We start from the raw sequence: 23,382 nt of genomic DNA, 5'->3' as shown, positions 1-23,382 counted from the left end.
GCCATTGGCCATCCTTCAGTGAAAGTATCTGATTGTTGATGCCTTAGCTTGGACACTTTATGGCCTTAAGACGGTAACTGTAACCAAATAAACCACCTTTATAAAAGCCAATCCATTTCTGTTATTTTTGCAAAAAAGGCAGCATTAGCAAACTGGAACAGCAATATACATGGTATCATTTATTTTTGTGAAGTAAGGACAACTTTGTATGGCACGGTGGGTATTCAGTAAATATGTTCTTTTTTGATGTACCTAAAAGTATCTGAAAAGTCAGTATTTTTACTAAGCGCCATATGCATCTTTGTAATAAAATCTTGAGTAGATAAGTGGTAAAAAAACAACTGTTGCTGATGATCCCAGATGAAACTGTTGTTCACTCATGCAAGAGTTAACTGGCAGTGGTGATCCAAGATGGTGGATTAGGAGAGCCAGAACAAAATACTTATCCGTGAAAAACACTAGATAAAAGACAGAAAATGCTCCAGAATATCAGTTCCAGGGTTGTACTGGCTGGACAAGGTCTGCTACATCCACAGTGACTATGCACTTAGTGAAACTGTGCACTTGGAAAGTCTACGTTTAAAATCAAGTGAGTGAGGCTGCTGGGGAAATGACAGCTGCTCTGCGTTGGGGGGAATCCTGGGGTCGGCATTTAGTGGTGGGTTAGTTTAAAAACCCCAAAAGCAGCTGCAGATGTGGCAGAGAGAACCACACAGTCGAGTGTGGTGGGGAGTGCCTTCCACGTCTCGGGCACCCACCTCAGTATCTGGCGTGGATGATAGCGTTTTGCATACCCACAGCTAATTGTTCTGGAGCTAGGAATGGCCCGCTGCAGCAAGTGGAGGACCATGGAAGTGGGAGGTTACTACCCCCTGTATAGCCATATTTTCAGCAGACTGGAAGACGCCCATTCGCAGCACCACAGGCAAGAGCTTCCCTTGGGGATTCCACTCAACTGTGATGTTGCAGTCTTCCTCCGCAGGCCTCAACAGCTTAGAGGCGGGGTCCCGCACAGAAGTCCCAAGGGCCCTACACCAATCCCAGGGAATTGTGGGCCCACAGCAGAGAGAGACTGTTGGGAATCTGAGCTGAAGGGTTGGACTCATGCAGCAGCTTTAAGACTCCAGGAATGTCTGGGAGTTCTGAATCTTAAAACAGTCTTCCCTGCCTAATGGCACAGGCCACACACCCCACCCTCAGGGCTGGCAGCCCCAACTGCATACAGAAATTTGGTGTACTGATTGGACCCCCATGAGGTTTGGACCCCTATTCGCCGCAAAGATGAAGTTGGGGAGAACTGGTTTGAGGGAAATAATGAGGCTCAGGGGCGCAATCTGTTGGTAAGTCAGGGAAAGTGCATGCCACCAAACTGTAGCTCTGAAAAATTAGATAACTGTTCAAATAAGCCTGCATATCCTAAAAGAACCCTATCAAGATAAACAAATACCAAGAGGCCAAAAACAACAGAAAATTTTAAAGCATATGAGACAACCAGAAGATATGGATAACCCAAATGTAATCACTCAAATCAAAAAATCAGAGGAGACACAGTACTTGGAGCAATTAATAAAAGAAGCAGTCACAAACAACAAGATCATGGCACTGGATATAAAGGACTTGAAGAAGACCCTAGAAGAGCATAAAGAAGAATTTGCAAGAGTAAATTTAAAAAAAAAAAAAGACGAACTTATGGAAATAAAAGAAACTGTTGATAAAATTAAAAAGATTCCGGATACACCCAGTACTAGATTAGAGGAAGCTGAGGAAAGAATAAGCGAGCTGGAAGACTGTGGGCTTGAAAATGAAAGTACAAAAGAAAGAATGGAGAAAACAATCAAAAAATTTGAAATGTATCTCAGGGATTTGATGGACACCATGAAGCACACAAATATAAGAATCATCGGTGTGCCAGAACGGGAAGAGACAGGTAAAGGTCCAAGAAGAGTATTCAAAGACATTGTTGGGGAAGACTTCCCAACCCTTCTAAATGAAATCAGTACACAAATTATAGATGCCCAACGAACTCCAGACAAAATAAATTCAAATAAACCCACTCTGAAACATATTCTGATCAGATTGTTGAATGCTGAAGAGAAGGAGCAAGTTCTGAAAGCAGCAAGAGAGAAGTAATTCACCACATAACAATGAAAACAACATAAGACTAAGTAGTGACTACTCAGTGGCCACATGGAGGCGAGAAGGCAATGGTATGATGTATTTAAAATTATGAAAGAGAAAAATATCCAACCAAGAATTCTTTATCCAGCAAAGCTCTCCTTCAAATTTGAGGGAGAGCTTAAAATTTTCAGAATGCTGAGAGAATTTGCTAACAAGAGACCTTCCCTACAAGAGATACTGAAGGCAGCCCTACTGACAGAGAAAAAAAAAGAGAGAGAGGTATGGGGAAGGGTTCAGAATAAACAGGCTTAGTAAGGGTATGATAAAGGAAATAAAGAGAGGCTGGGAAAAATATATCTGACAAAAAAAAAAAACAAAGGATAGGATTGCTGATTCAAGAAATGCCTTCACAGTAATAACACTGAATGTGAATGGATTAAACTCCCCAATTAAAAGACATAGATTGGCAGAATGGATTAAAAAATATGAACCAGCCTATGTTGCTTACAAGAGAGAGACTTATCTTAGACCCAGAGACACAAAGAAATTGAAAGTAAAGGATGGAAAAAAAAATATTCCATGCAAGCTACAGCCAAAAGAAAGCAGGAATAGTGATATTAATCTCAGATAAAACAGTTTATAAATGCAAGGATGTTTTAAGAGACAAAGAAGATCATTATATACTTATAAAAGGAACAATTCAACAAGAAGAAATAACAATTGTAAATGTCTATGCACCCAGTCAAGGTGCCCCAAAGTACATAGACAAACATTGGCAAAACTGAAGGAAGCAATAGATGTTTCCACAATAATTGTGGGAGACTTCAACACATCACTCTCTCCTATAGATAGATCAAGTAGACAGAGGAACAATAAGGAAATTGGAAACCTAAACAATCTGATAAATGAATTTGAATTAACAGACATGTATAGAACATTACATCCCAAATCACCAAGATACACATTCTTCTCTAATGCTCATGGAACTTTCTCCAGAATAGATCATATGCTGGGACATAAAACAAGCCTCAAAAATTTTAAAAAGATTGAAATTATCCAAAACACATTCTCTGATCACAATGGAATACAATTAGAATTCAATAACCATCATAGATTTATAACATTCACAAATAACTGGAGGTTAAACAACACACTCCTAAACAATCAGTAGGTTGAAGAAATAGCTAGAGAAATTGCTAAATATCTAGAGATGAATAAAAATGAGAGCACAACATATCAAAACTTATGGGATGCAGTGAAGACAGTATTGAGGGGGAAATTTGTAGCTCTAAATGCATACATTGAAAAGGAAGAAAGACCTAAAATTAAAGAACTAATGGAACAACTGAGGAAGCTAGCAAATGAACAGCAAACTAATCCTAAATCAAGTAGAAGAAAAGAAATAACAGGGATTAAAGCAGAAATTAAAGACATAGAGAACAAACAAACAAAAAAAAAATTAGAATAAATAACACCAAAATTAGATCTTTGAGAAGATCAACAAGATTGACAAGCCCCTAGCTAGACTGACAAAATCAAAAAGAGAAGGACCCAAATAAAATAATAAATGAGAAAGGTGACATTACTGTGGATCCTCAAGAAATTTTAAAAATTACAAGAGGATACTATGAACAACTATATGCCAACAAACTAGATAACTTAGAGGAAATGGACAATTTCCTGGAAACACATGAAAAACCTAGACTGACCAGAGATGAAAAAGAAGAACTCGACCAACCAGTCACAATCAAAGAGATCCAATCAGCCATCAAAAAGCTTCCCACAAATAAATGCCCAGGGCCAGATGGTTTCACAGGGGAATTCCAAAAAGAACTGACACCAGTCTTACTTAAACTCTTTCAAAATATTGAAGAAAATGGAAAAATACCTAACTCATTTTATGTAGCTAACATCACTCTAATACCAAACCAGGTAAAGATGTTACAAGAAAGGAAAACTACAGGCCAGTCTCCCTCATGAATATAGATGCAAAAATTCTGAACAAAGTACTTGCAAATCGAATCCAAAGACACATTAAAAGAATCATACACCATAACCAAGTGGGGTTCATTCCAGGCATGCAAGGATGGTACAACATAAGAAAATCAATCAATGTAATACAACACATGAACAAATCAAAAGGGAAAAATCAAATGATCATCTCAATAGATGCTAAAAAAGCATTCAGCAAAATCCAGCATCCTTTTCTTGATAGAAACACTTTAAACGGTAGGAATTGAAGGGAACTTCCTCCATATGATAAAGGCATATATGAAAAACTCACAGCAGCATAGTACTCAATAGCAAGAGACTGAAAGCCTTCCCTGTAAGACCAGGAACAAGACAAGGATACCCACTGTCATCACTGCTATTCAACATTGTGCGAGAAGTGCTAGCCAGAGCCATCCGGTAAGAAAAAGAAAGGCATCCAAATTTGAAAGAAGGAAGTAAAACTGTCATTATTTGCAGATGATATGATCTTATACTGGAAAACCCTGAGAAATTGACGATACAGCTACTTAAGCTAATAAACAAATTTAGCAAAGTAGCGGGATTCAAGATTGATGCACATAGGTCAGTAATGTTCCTATAAACTTGAAATGACCTAACTGAAGAGATGCTCAAGAAAAAGATTCCATTCTCAATAGCAACTAAAAAAACCAAGTACCTAGGAATAAACTTAACCAAGGATATAAAAGATCTATACATAGAAAATGACATAACTTTACTAAAAGAAATAGAAGTGGACCTAAAAAGATGGAAAAATATCCCGTGTTCATGGATAGGAAGGCTAAATGTCATTAAGATGTCAATTCTACCTAAACTCATCTACAGATTCCATGCAATTCCTATCAAAATTCCAACAACCTACTTCACAGACTTGGAAGAGCTAGTTACCAAATTTATTTGGAAAAGAAAGATGCCTCGAATTGCTAAAAACATTCTAAAAGAAAAACCAAGTGAGAGGACTTATACTCCCTAACTTTGAAGCTTATTATAAAGCAACAGTAGTCAAAATAGGATGGTACTGGCACAAAGATAGACATATTGATCAATGGAATCAAATTCAGAATTCAGAAATAGACCCCCAGATCTACAATCAACTGATCTTTGATGAAGTCCCCAAAACCACTGAACTGATACATAACAGTCTCTTAAATAAATGGGACTGGGAGAGCTGGATATTCATATCCAAAAGAATGAAAGGGGACCTCTACCTCACACCCTATACAAAAATTAACTCAGAATGGATTAAAGACCTCACTATAAGAGACAGTACCCTAAAACCCTTAGAAGATAATGTAGAGAAACATCTTCAAGACCTTGTGTTAGGAGGACACTTCTTAGACCTTACACCCAAAGCACAAGCAAGAAAAGAACATATAAATGAGAACTCCTCAAACTTAAAAGCTTCTGCACCTCAAAGGAATTTGTAAAAAGCTGAAGAGGTAGCCAACTCAATGGGAAAAAATATTTCGAAACCGTGTATCTGACAAAGGACTGGTATCTTGCATCTATAAAGAAATCCTACAACTCAACAACAGTAGTACAAACAGCCCCATTATAAAATGGGCAAAAGATATGAAAGGACATTTCTCTGAAGAGGAAATACAAATGGCCAAAAAAACATGAAAAAATGTTCGTCTTCACTGGCTATTAGGGAGATGCAAATTAAGACTACAATGAGATATCATCTCACACCAATTAGATTGGCTACCATTAAGCAAACAGAAACTACAAATGCTGAAGAGGATGTGGAGAAACTGGAACTCTTATTCATTGTTGGTGGGACTGTATAATGGTACAGCTATTCTGGAAGACAGTCTGGTGGTTCCTTAGAAAACTAGACATAGAGTTATCCTTCAATCCAATGATTGCACTTTTTGGTATATACCTGGAAGATCTGGAAGCAGTGACACGAACAGACATTTGCAAACCGATGTTCATAGTAGCTGTTCTAGTTTGCTAATGCTGCGGAATGCAAAACACCAGAGATGGATTGGCTTTTATAAAACGGGGGTTTATTTGGCTATACAGTTACAGTCTTAAGGCCATAAAGTGTCCAAGGTAACACATCAGTAATCAGGTACCTTCACTGGAGGATGGCAAATGGCGTCCGGAAAACCTCTGTTAGCTGGGAAGGCACGTGGCTGGCGTCTGCTCCAAAGTTCTGGTTTCAAAATGGCTTTCTCCCAGGACGTTCCTCTCTAGCAAGCTTGCTCCTCTTCAAGACGTCACTCACAGCTGCACTCTGTTTTCCTCTCCTTGAGCCAGCTCATTTATATGGCTCCACTGATCAAGGCCCACCCCGAATGGGTGGGGCCACGCCTCCATGGGAGTATCCCACCAAAGTCACCACCCACAGCTGGGTGGGACACATTCCAAGTAAATCTAACCAGCACCAAAACGTCTGTCCCACAAGACTACATCAAAGATAATGGCGTTTGGGGTACAAAATGCATTCAAACCGGCACAGTAGCATTATTCACAAATGCTAAGAGATGGAAACAGTCCAAATGTCCTTCAACAAATTAGTGGTTAAACAAAATGTGGCATATACACACGATGGAATACTACGCAGCAGTAAGAAGGAACGAGCTCGTAAAACATGACATGGCTGAACCTTGAAGACATAATGCTGAGCAAGCGAAATAAACCAAGCACAAAAAGAGAAATATTGTATGTTACCACTAATGTGAACACTGTGAAAAATGTAAAATAAATGTTTTTTATTGTAGAATGTAGGGGACCTGGCGATAGACAGCAAATAGTGAAGGGGGAACAATAATCTAAGAAGAACAGATAAGTTATGGGGGGTAAACTTAATGTTATGGGAATGCTCAGGAACAACTGGTTTGTTAATTTCTGGGGGGAATGGTAGGAACAAATTCGCAGAAATGTAGTTATTTTAGGTCATTTGTTTTTCTTATTCCTTTGTTCAGTTATGGTTTGTTAATTTTCTTGAGGTATGGTAGGAACATTTTGGAAGCAATGTAGTTACTTTAGGTTATTTGTTTTTGTCTTATTCCTCTGTTTTGGTTTTGTTTGAAATTTTTTTTTATTGTTTTTTAATTTTTTGATAAAGTTCAAAAAAAAACAATGAGTATTAAAAAAAGTAAATGAACAATGGGGGGAAGAGGGGAATGGGATGTTTTGGATGCTCTTTTTAATTTTTATTTTATTTTTTGGTGTAATGAAAATGTTCAATGATTATAGTGATGAATGCACAACTATATGATGATACTGCTGACAACTGATTGAACACTTGAAGGATTGTATGTTATGGGAATATATCTCAATAAAATTGCATTTAAAATTTTTAAAAAAAGTTAACTGGCTTATGTAAATGTTTTACTTGATATAATTTCTTTTGCCTTTACCTATTCCCAGTTGGTCTTAAGATTGAATATGATGGCCACTGACAGTGCTCACATTTGGCTTTGCTATGAACAAATTATATAGCTTCTAGTAATACTTGCAGTATTTGAGATAGTATACTCAGAATAACTTGAAATATATATGGATTTGTCTTTAATGTTAGATTACTATTTTTCAATATTTAGTACTAAAAAATAATAAATATTGAATAATATTGTCCTATGTAACAGATTATTTCTGAGTTATTTAGTATCGAGAAAGAAGTCTGAAGATTTAGTCATATTTTCTTCCTCTGCATTCAGACAGTAACTTGTAGGGCGCTATGATAGCAGGTTATGTTGCTTAAATGTTAAAAAAATATTGTATCCTATATTTAGAAATATAAAGGGTTTGATTTTTTTGTATGTTAGGTGGTTTTAAAGAACAAAAGGATAAATAAAACATGTTTTATATTGAACAATCATAGCACTTAGAACATGTCTGTGGTATTTGGTATTTTTTTATGAAACGCTAAATAAATTAAGAAGTTTTAGACAGAGTGCTTTGTTTTTCAAATTGATATTTTATTTCACTAAAAATGTAATATGTTACTAAAGTCATTTCAGATTAGGGTTTTTTTTGGTTGTCTGAAAGCTTTTCCTAAAAGTTCTGTATAATGATCAAAGGGTCAAATTGCCAATTTTAAATCATTTATAAGATTATGAATGTAGTTTTCTGCAAGACATAACAGCATGTTCTGTGTGTGTATAAGGGGAGAAAGTTTATTCAAGGGACTTTTCTCTGTCACTTTATGTGAGGCCAGTCTGACCGCAGTACAAAAACAAATGGAACTAACCTATCTTACCAAATTGAGGGGAAAAAATGATTTAAAATGATGAAATTTAGAATAGAATATGATTTTTATCTCCAATATGTTGATCCATTGTTATGTAGGACTGAAGTGATTCTTGAGTTGAGTAAACTAGTTTCTCTGTTCATCCTAAAATTTCTAACAGAATTGTCACTTATGCATAAGGTTGATTATTTAATAATTGCAAAGCTATAATGCTTTGAAGAATTATCTTCAAAGGAAAGCTTTATGTATTATATCTTATAACAGTGTTGGACATTTCAGAAGTTGCTTTTGTTTGGTTTCAGTTTTAACTGACAACTGTCAGTATGACCTTAAGGTTAAATTATTTTTTTTTTCTGAAAAAAAAAATGGCTAGAGGGAAGAATTGGCTGGTTTTAGATATATTTACATAAGATATATAGTTTATTCAAAGTAAATATAGTACTTTTTCAGTGGGCAGGAAGAAAAACATGATTTTAGGGAATAATTCATTTTAAAAATTTTAGCTGAGTTACGCTGTTCTGTTGTGTATAATATTTGGGGTATGTTGGCTTAATTAAAAATTGTTTCATCATTCATAAATAGTATGTTTTGCAGGGTGGTTTGAGAAGAATAGTGTCAGTCTGCAAATAGTTATCTTGAAATGAAGATGACAGAGATTTAATGAATATTTGAATGAAGGGCAAAAGTAGCATTGTAAGATGTCTAGGTGCTTTATACCAAAATTTTACAAGCTGAAACATTTTCTAATTTAGTTAAGGGGTGAGACTGTTGGTGTTGTGAAGAAGGAAAAAGCAAAAGGGTTATTGCTGCTGTGGAAAGGAGGGAGCGTCTAGCCCACTGCAGGCCCTAAGGTGCTCTGAAGTACTACCATGGATCCCTTTACAGGGGAGAGAGGGTCCTGTTGTTACTAAATGCTTCTCTTCACAGCCCCATAGAAAGCATCATTAACTCCATTGCTGGCATGTAGAGGGGGAAAAAATCTCTAAACAAAATAGAGACCTAGGTTCTGGACTGACATCACCTCTAATTTGTCATGTCATCCTAACCTATCCACTGATCTGTTTGTTTTTTATTTTTTTCCAACTGTCAAATGAGAGGCTTCTGGATCTCTGAAGATCACTTTTGGCTCCAACAGTAACCAATTCTGTGTCCTATTTTTCCTTTGCACAAAACAGTGATCGTGAAATCATTAACACCTAATGATCTCTCACAGTGAAAATTTTTTTAGTGTTTGTCTTTCTTTTAACAGTTTTATCAAGGTAATTTACATACCATAAACTCACCTAATTTAAATGTATAATTTGATGAGTTTTCATAATTTCTAGAGCTGTGCAGTCATCACTAAAATCCAGTTTTAGAAATTTCCATCACACCAGAAAGTTCACTTTTGCCTGTTTGGAGTCAGTTCTCACTTCCACTCACATACCCCATCCTACCCCACTGCACCCTGCAGCCCCAGGTAGCCACTAACTGCCTTCTATCTCTATTGTTTTGGCTTTTCTGGAAATGTTATATAAATAACTTCTTCCACTAAACATAATGTTTCTGAGATTCATCCATGTTGTTGCGTGTATCAGTAGTTTTTTCTTTTTTACTATTGTAGTCTTCCTTTGTATGAATATATACCATATTTTGTGTATCTATTCAGTAGATGCACAACTAGACTGTTTCAGTTTGGGACTATTATGAACAGTGCTGTTATGACATTTATGTAGTCTTTGTGTGGCCATATGTTTTCTTTCCTCTTGGGTAGATAACTAGAAGTGGAATTGCTTGGTTATATGGTAAGTGTATGCTTATATTCAGCTTTTTAAGAAACTGTCAAAATACTTTTCCAAAATGGCTATGCCATTAATTTAGATTCCCACCGTCAGTATATGATGGTTCCAGTTTCTCCACATCCAGTTTTACCCTCTCTTCTAGTTCTAGTGGTATCTCATTATAGTTTTAATTTTCGTTTCCCTAATGACTAATGCTCTTGAGCATCTTTTCAGTGCTTATTTGCCATTAGTAGATCTTCTTTGGTGAAATCTCTATTCAACTCTTTTACCATTTTTTGAATTGGGTTGATTGTCTCATTACTGAGTTGCAGGAGTTCTTTACGTATTCCAGATATTAGTCTTTTATGAGATACTTGTTTTGCAAATACTTTCTCCTAGACTGTAGCTTGTCTTTTTTATTTTTGTAATTGTGTCTTTGGAAGAGCAAAGTCTGTAATTTTGATGAGATCCAATTTATTAGCATTTTTATTTAAGGGATTGTGCTTTCGGTATATAATCTAAGAAATCTTTGCCTAACCCAAAGTCACAAAGATTTTCTCCTATGTTTTCTTGTAAAAATTTTATAATTTTAACTCTTACATTTAGGTCTGTGATTCATTTTGACTTAATTTTTATGTATGTTGTGAGGTAGAGTTGTAGGTTCATTTTATTGCATATTGATGTCCAATTAATCTAGCACCATTTGTTGAAATATCCTTTTTCTATTGCGTTACCTTGGTACCTTTGTCTAAAATTGATTGACCATGTATGTGGGTTTATTTCTGGATTCTATTCTCCTTCATTAAAGATATATGTAATTTAAAGTTATCTATATACATGTTTGTCCATATATATATGTATGTGTAGATATATATTTATATGTTTATCTTTACAACAGGATTAGCCTGTCTTGAGTACTGTAGTTTCATAATAAGTTTAAAATCAGGTAATATAAGGCCTTGAACTTTCTTCTTTACTAAAATTGTTTTGGTTAATCTATGTTCTTTGCATTTCCATATGCATTTTAGACTCAACTTGTCAATTTCTACCACAAAGAAAATTCCTACTAAGATTTTAACAGGATTGCATTTAGCTCAATCTGGGGAGAACTGACATCTTAACAACATTGAGTCTTCCAGTCCATGAACTTGATGTATCTTATCTCCTGATTTATTTACTTATTTAATCTTTTTCAGCATTTTTTAAAAATTATTTTTCATTTTATTGGTTTTAAACTTATTTTTAAAAATTTATTCCTAAGATTTAAAATATTTTTGATGCTATTATGAATGGATTTTTCATCATTTCAGATTGTTTGTTGCTAGTATATTGAAGTTGATTTTTGTACATTGATCTTCTGACCATGCAAAACTCCCATACTAGTTCTGATAGATTTTTGTAGTTTCCTTGGGATTTTCTATTCATAAGATCAAGTGTTATCCTTGAAAATGGCATTCCTGGAAGGTCACAGTACTGTAATTCAAGTGAGGCTGCTGCAGTTTTGGAATCCATTTTTCAGAATTTGTCAGCAAATTACCATTCACATAAGAAAATCCACTTTTTATTATTTATTGGTAGACATATTGCTCTAGTTCTTTTTTCTTCTTCTCCTTTTATCCTATGAACTGTCCTGGAGATATATTATTTTTATGTGTCTATTAGACATTAAATGATGAGGCAGTTGAATATTTGCATCTGAAATGTAAGGGAAAGGCTATGGATAGAGGTAAAAATTCATGAGCTATCAGAGCATAGTTAAATTCATGGGACTGGATGCAGTTGCCTAACGGGACTAGAAGTCCAGCAATCTTCAGAAGAAAAATTGAATAGGTGCAAGCAAGATGTGAGGGTCTGCTCTGAGGCCAGCAATCTAGGTGATCCTGTGGGGAGGATGTTAAGAATTGACTATCAATTCATTTGTGAGCTCTGCAATGCTTTATAAGTTAATTTTTTAAAAAATTCCTCCTGATTGTTTTAAAGAATATATGTTTCACAGAAGGTTGAATCTTCGTAAGGTCAGTGAGGTCTATATTGTTTCCTCTTTTTAAGTTGTTTGAACAGTTATTACTTGGCATTTAATTTTTTCTCCAAATTGATGTGATTTTTAATCATTACTAGGTTTCTAATTTTAAATATTGTAGTCATCATTTTATACTATTTTAATACCCAGTTTGGTATATTATCTGATTCCATTGTTATACACATTCTAAATATTATTGATTTCAAGAGAGTTAAACCAAATATCTGCCTTTCTTTTTTCCTAGGCAAATACTGTGGTCTGGGGTTGCAGATGAACCATTCTATTGAATCAGAAAGCAATGAAATTACAGTGCTTTTTATGAGTGGAATCCATGTTTCTGGACGAGGATTTTTGGCCTCATACTCTGTTATAGACAGAAAAGGTAATTTTCCCTTTTTACAGTATTTTCCACATTTTGCAATTTTTAAAAACAAAAATGAAAAGTTTCTTCAAGTACTTGTGTATCTGAGATTGGAAGAGAGCAAAAAAGGCTGCACAATTGACATGTACATGCATTTGACAAATCAGTTTCAGAATTCCAGAAATTAAAAGTGTGTAAACTTTTATATAAAGTCTGTGTACTTTCCCTATATGATTCTTCTTTTGTGAGATTTTAACTTTTAAAAGAACTATCACTTATTGAAATGTATCATATCAGTTTAAAGCTTTATTATCCGTAATTTGCCATTTCTCAGTACTGTGTTAAAGACCGTATTTTCAGGCATCTCAACGTAGGATCTCATACCACCAGCAGTACCTTGGGGAGTGCCTTCTGAGACACTCACATCTGAGGTGTTCAGGATCTGAAGGGAGAAAAAGTTAAAAGCAATGCCATGAAGTAGAATAGAATGCAAAATGTTCCTGTTATCTATAAGGGAAAATACAAGACTTAAATGAAATTTCTCACATGTTTTGTCTACTGTGGTATATGTTCATTCCCCCCCCAGCTATTGGGGTACTTTGGTGGGAAAGTTTAACAACCGTTGCTAGTAGAAGGATAAATCAAAATAAAAATTTAAATCATAAAACATGGTTATTTTGATATTCAACTACCGAGTAACTAACTTGATCATTTAAAATTAAAAATTAGCTTTTACTTAATATTATACAAATGGGGAATTGCCAAGAACCTCCTCAGTGTGAGAATGTTGGACATTGGAATCACTGAAGTCAAAGCAAGCTATTCCTTCTCAGCTATGGAGATTTGAGGTAAACACTATATGTCTTGTTAAAAGTTTCATTTACAACAAACATAATGTAGAGGTTGCTGATCTGTGTGGAAAAGATTCTACTTTCTGAGCTATGAAATAAGGCATAAGAAAGAAAACATGGAATAGTGAGTTTCAAGAAAAGAACTATGAACATTACACTAAATGAACAGTTAATATGTTTGACAGAACCAGGAAACCTAAGGCTGTATGACATTGTGGAAAGGGCACTGGGTAGCTCTGGAATTGAAACCTCCCTCTACCACATGCTAGCTCAGTGACCTCTGGCTAGTCATTTCACCTTTGTAAGCCTCATCTTTAGATTGGTTAGTTATGAGGACTAAATATAATAATACATGTATAGTATCTGTAGAAATGCAATATAGTAGGTATGCAACAAATGTTAGTTTTCCTCCTTTCTACTGCACACATGCACACATGTTTTTCCCCTCCATCCAAGGAAGAGACCTGTAAGGTAGGGAATATTCAGTGAGATTATGATGGATTCCCATCCTTTCAGTCTTACTTCCTGAAAGTCTTAAACTGATAGGTGAGTGAATAAAAAATAAGCAGTTTAATTTGCTGCTTAGCCTGCTTAAGATTCTTTGTGTTAAAATCAGTACAGTTATTTAATTCATATTTTTACTTTTCTATCACTGTTATTTATCAAGTCGATATTTTCTGGAAAAAAGTGTCCTCCCCTATTTAAAAAAATGTTCTTACATTAGATATTTAAATTATGGAGGTTTTTTAATCCACAGAAGTCTGAATTCCCTGCATTAATGTTGCTTAAGAATTTCCATGAAACATTTTTAAAACAAATTTTAAGTTAAATAAGTTGGCTAAATTATATTCAACAGAACACTGGTTGGATTTCCTAGTCTTCTTGTGTGGTCTTTCAGTCACAATTTCTGAAAGTCACTCTTTCGTTTGAAGGATAGTTAGCTTTGGTTGAAAGCCTCAGTTTGGTTCCATCAGTGAACTTAGCTGCCACACTGAATTCCAAGAATATTTTCATGGAACATCACTGCTTGTCCCCAGCTTAGCAACCTGGTTCAAGGTTTAGAGTATTTGGGAATGAAAAGATTGTGAAAAATCTTGCTTCAACAGCTTCTTTGTTTATTATACTTTCACAAAGATCTGTTAATGTTGTAGTATGTGTTGATAAAGTCAAGTCTTTCTGAGAGATACTACTACTTTGTGAAAGAACGCATTGTAAAATTATAATCTGATCAGTGCTTTTACCCTGCTATATGCCTGGCACGGGGGATATGGCAGTGAATAAAACAGACACAATATGCCTTCCTGGGGCTTTACAGTACAGGCCTGGATAAAAGACATTCACAAATGGTTACTTGTTGTTATTATAAGTATGATACAGGAAAAGTTCAAATAACAGGAGCCCAGACGGAGGCAGGGAGTGGAAAATTGATAAAGAGCAAAGCTTTCCTGAAGACGTCACTTTTAAGCTGAGAACTGAAGGATGAGTTGGATGTTCCAGGCAGATAAAAAGAACACTCTAGGGAAAAGAACAGCAGGTGCAAAGGTACTTTGGGGAAACTGGAACAAAGCTGGCGTAGCTCGAGTGGAGTGAGTGAGGGGAGAATAGGTAATGTTATTCCCAGCTTTGTAGAAAATGTGAGAATTGGGTTTCTTTCCTAAGAGTACATGGAAGCTGTTAGAGCAAATTACTAACATTATTAGATTTACATTTTGTTTGTTTCTATAATCTTCCCTGCTCTGTGAGGAGGAAGAACTACAAGATATCAGGAAACAATGAATGAACAATATGAGAGTCTAGGTAAGGAGATAGAAATTTTTAAAAGGAACCAAACAGAACTACTGGAGTTGAACACCACAATAAATGAAATGAAAAATGCCCAGGACGGTTTCAAGAGCATATTATAACTGGCAGAAGAAAGAATCAGTGAACTTGAAGACAGGTGTCTAGAAATGAGACAACAGAGAAGCAGAAAGAAAACAGCAATATTAAAAGCAAAAATAGCCTAAGAAAGCTGTGGGACACCATCAAGTGCATCAGTGTACATGTTATGGAAATCCTGGAAGGGGAAGAGAGAGAGAAAGGGGCAGAGGAATATTAAAAGAAATAATGACAGAACTTCCCAAACTTAGCAAAAGATGTGAGTTTGCACATCCAAGAAGTTGAGAAAACAGCAAACAGGATAAACATTAAGAAAAATACACCTCATCATTTATTGATTACGCTATCAAATGCAAAGGACAAGAGGAGAGTTCTGAAAGCTGCAAGAGAAAAGCAGTGTGTTACATACAAGGAAGTCCCAGTAAGATTGAGTGTCAGTTTCTCATCAGAAACCATGGAGGCAAGAAATCAGTGGCTTTAAAAACTTAAAAGTTGCAGAAATGAAAAGGGAGACATTACTACTGACCCCACTGAAATGAAAAGGACTATAAGTGAATACTGTGAACAACTGTATGCCTAGAAATTATATAACCTATATGAAATGGATAAATTCTTAGAAACAACCTACCCCTACTTACATTGACTCAAGAAGAAAGATATTGCAACAAAGTAAATCAGTCATCAAAAACCTCCCCATAAAGAAAACCTCAGGACAAGATGGCTTCAAGAATTACCTCCAATTCTGCACAAACTTCCAAAACACTGAAAGGAGTGAACACTCTGTAACTCATTCTATAAGGCCAACATTACTCTCATACCAAAACCAGATAAAGATACTACAATAAAAGAAAACTACTGACCAAAATCTCTTAGGAATACAGATGCAAAATCCTCAAAAAAATAACAGCAAACTGAATCCAATAGCATATTAAAGGACTTATATACACCACGATCAACTGGGATTTATCCCTGGAATGCAAGCTTGGTTCAACATAAGAAAATCAATTAATGCAATTCACTACATTAATGGAATGCAGGAAAAATGCACATGATCATCTCAATTGATGAAGAGAAGGCATTTGACAAAATACCATGCCCTTTCTTGATTTAAACAATTAGAACACTAGGAATAGAAGGAAACTTCCTCAATATGATAAAGGGCATATATGAAAAGCCCACAGCTAAGATCAACTTAATGGTGAATGATGGAAAGCTCTTGTCAGGGCAATTAGACAAGAAAGATAAATAAAAGATATCCAAATTGGAAAGGAAGAAGTAAAACTTTTCATATTTGCAGATGACATGATCCTATATACAGAAAAACTGAAAAATCCACACAACAAAACTCCTAAGCTAATAAATGAATTCAAGAAAGTAGTGAGGTACAAGATCAAACCGCAAAATCAGTGTTTCTATACACAAGCAATGAACAATCAGAAGAAGAAATCAAGAAAAAATTTCAAAATAGCAGCTAAAAGGGGACTGTGGTGGAGGAGGCGTCCTTGCTGCGGGAGTCACCTGGAGAGTGCCTAGGGCATCGTGCAAGCTCTGGGACTGCTGTGAATGGGGACAGGTTGTCACCTTATGCCTGAAATATCTCAAGAGCTTTAGACGTTTCAGTGCACACCTGAGGGTCTTGGGCACAATCAAAACTGACTCAGTCTCCCTCAGTGTCTGTGGCTCCTGGACAGTCACCATCTCCTGTGCTAGAAGGAGCAGCAACATTGGGGTTTACCCCCTTGCCAGTCTGTGTGTAGCTCTGCCGAATTATATATGAACACTCAAATAATCCTGAATTTCCTAAAATATGCTTATCAAGACAAGCAAACGCACTGAAGCCGACAGAAAATCCTGAAGCGCCTGAAAAATCTAGAAGATATGGAGAAGTCAAGAACAAATTAAAAAGCCAGAGGAGACACAAAATTTGGTGTGATTAATTAAAGAATTACTCACAAATGTCAGCAAGATGGCTAAAGACATAAAGGACATCAAGAAGACTCTAGAAGAACATAAGAGTTTAAAAGAATAAATAAAAAGTTAGACAATCTTACAGAAATAAAAGATACTGTTGATCCAATTAAAAATATAGAAGAGGCCCACGCCAGCAGATTTGAAGAGATAGAAGAAAGAACAGGTGAACTAGAGGACAGTGCAATTGAAAGCAAATGCACAAAAGACCAAATGGTGAAAAAAATTGAAAAATTTGAAATGGATCTCAGGGTAATGATGGACAATATGAAGCAGACAAATCTAAGAATCATTGGTTTCCCCGAAGGAGAAGAGAAGAGTAAAGGGCTAGGAAGAGTGTTTCAAAACATAGGGAAAATTTCCCAACCTTGCTAAATGGCATAAATATGCAAATCAAAGTTGCCCAGCGAGCTCCAAATAAAATAAACCCAAATAAACTCACTCCAAGACATATATTGATCAGATTGTCAAATTCTGAGGAGAATGAGAAAGTTCTAAAAGCGGCAAGAGAGAAGCGATTCACCACATACAGGGGAAACATGAGACTATGTACTGACTACTCAGCAGGCACCATGGAGGTGAGAAGGCAGTGGTATGACAAAATTTAAGATTCTGAAAGAGAAAAATTGTCAGCCAAGAATTCTTTATCCAGTAAAGCTCTCCTTCAAAATTGAGGGAGAGTTTAAAATTTTCACAGACAAACAAATGCTGAGAGACTTTGTTATTGAGAGACTGCCCTGCCAGAAATACGAAAGGGCTGAGAAAAAAAAGAAAGGAGAGAGAAGTCAGGAGGAGGGCACAGAACTGAAGAGTATTAGTAAGAGTGACTTAAAGGGAAAAAAAAGAGAGGGTGAATGTTTCTGACAAATAAAAAACAAAGGATAAGATGGTTGAATCAAGAACTCCCTTCACATTAATAACATTGTACATGAATGGAGTAAACCCCTTAATTAAAAGATACTGATTGGCAGAATGGATTAAAAAGTATGATCCATCAATATGCCATTTATCAGAGTCTCATCTTATACCCAGAGGCACAAAGAGATGGAAAAAGTATTCCACACAAGCTGCAGCCAAAAGAAAGCAGGGATAGCAATACTAATATCAGTCAAAAGAGACTTTAAATACAAAGATGTCCCAGGAAACAAAAAAGGAACTATATGTTAATAAAAGGGACAATTCACCAAGAAAATTTAAGTCATAAATGTTTATGCATCCAATCAAGGAATTCCAAAGTACATGAGAAAAACATTGGCAAAACTGGAAGGAGCAATAGACGTTTTTACGATTATAGTGGGAAATCTCAATACACCACTCTATTCCATAGATGGAACAACCACAGGACGAGTAAGGAAACTGAGAAGCTAAATGGTGTCATAAATGAATTAGACTTAGAAAAATTCTATTGAGTGTTACATCCCAAATTACCAGGATATACATTGTTCTCTAGCGCTCATGGGATGTTCTCCAGCATTTATCATATGCTGGGGCATAAGACAAGCGTTGAGAAACTTAAAAAGATTGAAATTTTTCAGAGCACATTCCCTGACCATAATGGAATGCAACTGGAAGTCAGTAACCACCAAGGAACCAGAACATTCAAGAACATTCACAAATGTATGGAGGTTAAACAACACACTCATAAACAATCAGTGGGTCAAATAAGTTGCAAGAGACATAGGTAAATATCTAGAGACCAATGAAATGGGGAACACAACATATCAAAACCTATGTGATGCAGTGAACATTGTGCTGAGGGAGAAATTTATAGCTATAAATGTATACATTACAAAGAAAGAGCTAAAATCAATGACCTAATGAAATAACTGAAGAAGCCGAAGAATGATCAGCAAATTAACCCTATAGCAAGTAAAAGAAAAGAAATAACAAGGATTAAAGCAGGAATAAATGACCCAGAGAACCAAAAAACAATAGAATAAATAAAACCAAAAGTTGGTTCTTTGAGAAGATCAACAAGAATGGCAAACCCTTAGACCGACAAAGTCAAAAAGAGAGAAGACCCAAATAAAATCAGAAATGAGAGGGGGTTTACATTAGTATGGATCTGGAAGAAATTTTAAAAATGATAAGAGGATACCATGAACAACTGTATGCCAACAAACTAGGCAATTTAGAGGAAATGGATAGTTTCCTGGAAATACTTAAACAACCTAGACTGTCCAAAGAAATGGCAGACCTCAACAAACTAGTCACAAGTAAAGAGATTCAGTCAGTCATCAAAAGGCTTCGTACAAATCAAAGCCCAGGGCCAGATGGCTTCAAAGGGTAATTTTACCAAACTTTCCAAAAATAACTGACACCATCCCTGTCAAATTCTTTCAGAAAATTGAAGAAAAAAGGAACACTACCTAACTCATGTTTTGAAGCTAACATCAGTCTAATTATCAAAAACAGATAAAAATACAAGAACAGAAAAGTTCAGGTCAATCTTCCTAATGAATATAGATGCAAAAATTCTGGACAAAATACTTGAAAGTAGACTCCAAAGACGCATTAAAAGAATCATACATATGACCAAGTGGGGTTCATTCCAGGCATGCAAGGGTGGTTCCACATAAGAAAATGTAATAAACCACATTAACAAATTGAAAGGGGAAAATCAAATGATTATCTCAAAGATGCTGTACAAACATTTGACAAAATCCAGCGCCCTTTTCTGATAAAGTCAGTTCAAAAGTAGCAATTGAAGGACGCTTCCTCAATACAGTAAAGAGCATAGTAAAGAGCATACATGTAAAACAGCCAGCATAATACTCAGTGTTGAGAGACTGAAAGCCTTCCCCCTAAATTAGGCATGAGACAAGGATGCCCACTGTCTCCACTATTTTCAACACTATTATTCAAAGCTCTAGCCAGAGTAATTTTGCAAGACAAAGAAATAAAAGGCATCCAAATTGGAAAGAAAAAGGCAAAACTGTCATTATTTGCAGAAGATGAATGTATATTTGGAAAATGCTGAGAAATCAATGACCGAAAGCTATTTGAGCTAATAAACAGATTCAGCAAACTGGTGAGATACAAGATAAATGTACAAAAGTTAGTAATGTTCCTATACACTAGAAATGACCTAACTGAAGAGACACTCAAGAAAACAATTCCATTCACAATAGCAATCAAAAAAATCAAGTACCTACGAATAAACTTACCCAAGATGTAAAAGACCTTTACACAGAAAATTATAAAACTTTACTAAAAGAAATTGAAGAGAATGTAAATAGGTGGAAAGATGTTCCATGTTCATTGATAGGAAAGCTAAATGTCATTATGATTTCAAATCTACCCACACTGATATACAGATTCAATGCAATTCCAATCAGAATTCCAACAACCTACTTTACAGACTTGGAAAAGCTGTTTATCAAATTATTTGGAAGGGAAAGAGGCAGCAAATTGCCAAAAACATTCTTAAAAAGAAGAATGAAGTGGGAGGACTTACACTTCCTGACTTTAAAGCCTGTTATAAAACCACAATCGTCCAAAGAGCATGGTACTGGCACAAAGATAGACATGTTGATAAATGGAATCAAATCAAGAGTTCAGAAATAGACCCCCAGATCTAAGGCTAACTGATTTTTTATAAGGTAATGAAAAGAATGAAAGAAGACCCTTAGCTTACCCCACTATACAAAAATTAACTCAGTGTGGGTCAGAGACCTCAATATAAGAGTCAGTACCATAAACCTAGAAGATGATGTAGGGAAACATCTTCACTCCTGGGATTGTAAGGTAGCTTCTTAGACCTTACACCCAAAGCACAAGCAACAAAAGAAAAAATAGATCAATGGGAACTCCTCAAAATCAAAAGCTTGGACTTTGTCAAAAAGTTGAAGAGGCAGCCAACTCAATGGGAGAAAATATTTGGAAACCATGTATCTGATAAGAGACTGATATACTACATATAGAAGGAAATTCTACAACTCAATAGTAATCATACAAACAGCCAAATTTTGAAATGGGCAAAAGATATGAAAAGATATTTTTCTGAAGAGGAAATAACAAATGGCTAAAAAACATATGAAAAAAAAATGTTTATCTTCACTAGATATTAGAGGAATTTTTGTAAATCAAAACCAAAATGAGATATCATCTCAACAATAAGAGTGGCTGCCATTAAACAAACAGGAAATTACCAAGGCTGGAGAGGATGTGGAGAAATTAGAGCTCTTATTCATTGCTGGTGGGAATGTATAATGGTACAGCCACTGTGGAAGACAGTTTGGTGGTTCCTCAGAAAACTAGATATTGAGTTACCCTATGAACTGGCAATTTCACATCTCGATATATACCCAGAAGGTCTGAAAATAGTGACACAAACAGATATTTGCACACCATTGTTCATAGTGGCATTATTTACAATTGCCAAGAGATGGAAACAATCCAATTGTCCTCCAACAGACAAGGGAATTAACAAAATGTGGTATATACATATGATGGCATACTATGCAGCTGTAAGAAGGAAAGCAGTCCTAAAACATATGACAACATGGATGAACCTTGAAGACGTAATGTTGAGTGAAATAAGTCTGATACAAAAGGAGAGATGTGTGTTACCACTACTATAAACAGTGTAAAATCAGTGTCTTGTAATGTAGAATTTAGAGGACATAGAGATACACAGATGCTAGTGAAGGGGGAATGATAACCTGATTTGTACAGACATGTTAATGAGGGTGAACTTAAAGGTTGGGAATGTACAAGGGTGATGTTTTTTTGAAAATGGGATTATAAGTATCAGTGCCACATTGAAGTGAACATGATCAAAAGTGATTCTTTAAAGGCATTTATCCCACAGATTAACACTACAAGTATAAGTGTTTGCATGATATACTTCTAAGGTAAGACACTGGTACAAAGAGCTAACAGTAGTGGTATATGGGAAAAACTGCCCATTGCATATTATAGGCTATATTTATTAGGAATACCTTACCAGAACTACACTAATACTAGGGATCAATAATCAGGGGCTGATAGGAGATTTGTAGTGATTTTGGTTATGATAAATGTTTAAAATTGAGAGTGATGGTGATTGTAGAACTAAGTGAAGATAATGTGAGACTGATTTTTTTTTTATCTTGGGCAGAATATAAGCTATGTGAAATTAGGAACTTCCTACTTAATAAGTCAAGCCCTCACTTTTGAGGCTTGCTCTTGTGAATCCTCTCATTTAATCACCTTCTTAGTCTTCAGGGTTGTCCAGGCAGTGACCATGGACACTTATGACTGTAAAAGTGATGCTAAGCCTACCTATATTATGCCTAGGTGGCACCTTCAGAGAACCTCTTTTATGGCTCAGATGTGGCCTTTCTCTCTCTAAGCCCAACTGAACAAATAAATTTATTAACCTTCCCCATTCATGGGTCATGACTCCCAGGAATAAGCCTGGCCCTGGCATTTATGGATTGAAAATGTCTTCTTGAATAGAAGGGGGAAAATAAAGGTAACAAAATAAGGTTACAGTGGCTAAGAGATTTCAAAAACAGTTGAGAGGCTATCCTGGAGGTTACTCTTTTGCAAGCTCCAGCTATATGGTCACAGTATGCCCAGCCCTAATCATCAATATTGCCTAAATACCTAAGTCCCTATCTGAGACTATAAGTATCTGTCACTAAGTTTATTTTTCAGAAACTTAAATCCTCCAGAGTTTTCTTAGGCCAGATAAGTCCCCAAACCAACAGGCAACAGCCTCTTCAAGAACATCAAACAGATGCAGCCCCTTTCCCAATAGTGTTGACACCCATTTTAAATGTGAACAAGTTATATTGGTCACTGTCTGGACATCCCTGAAGATTGAGAAAGTGATTAAATGAAAGGAAGGGGTAACAACGGACAAGATAGGATATAACAAAGGATTACAAATACCAAATCTATATATAAATAAATTTTTAAATGCTAAGGTATTAGAATAGATAGAAGGAAATAATAGAAATGGTGGAACTGTAACCCATAATATTCTTTGAAATTTGCTCTATAGCTACTCATTGAATTGTACTTTGAAAGTTATCACCCTTCTGTGTATGTTATATTTCACAAGAAGGAAATAATGAAAATGTGGAACTGTAACCCATAACATTCTGTGAATTTACATATATAATTACTTGTTAAATTGTACTTTGAAATTTCCCTTTCTGTGTATATGTTGTATTTCACAATAAGGAAATAACTGAAATTATTTCAAATTTGCTCTGTAACTA

At 35.6% G+C, this 23,382-nt stretch overlaps 1 protein-coding gene across 1 annotated transcript in view; it reads left to right on the top strand.

The window, feature by feature from the left end:
* Positions 1-23,382, top strand: part of DCBLD2 (discoidin, CUB and LCCL domain containing 2) — a 111,420-nt gene that overhangs the window by 34,363 nt on the left and 53,675 nt on the right. Inside the window, exon 3 of the mRNA XM_037834170.1 lies at positions 12,357-12,494. Within this exon, the coding sequence (XP_037690098.1) occupies positions 12,357-12,494 (138 nt within the window). The remainder of the gene's footprint in view (positions 1-12,356; positions 12,495-23,382) is intronic.

This window comes from Choloepus didactylus, chromosome 1 (assembly GCF_015220235.1).
Source record: "Choloepus didactylus isolate mChoDid1 chromosome 1, mChoDid1.pri, whole genome shotgun sequence".
Classification (NCBI taxonomy): Eukaryota; Metazoa; Chordata; class Mammalia; order Pilosa; family Megalonychidae; genus Choloepus; species Choloepus didactylus.
Note: the sequence above shows the minus strand (reverse complement) of the source record. Positions and strands in the feature narration are given on the sequence as shown.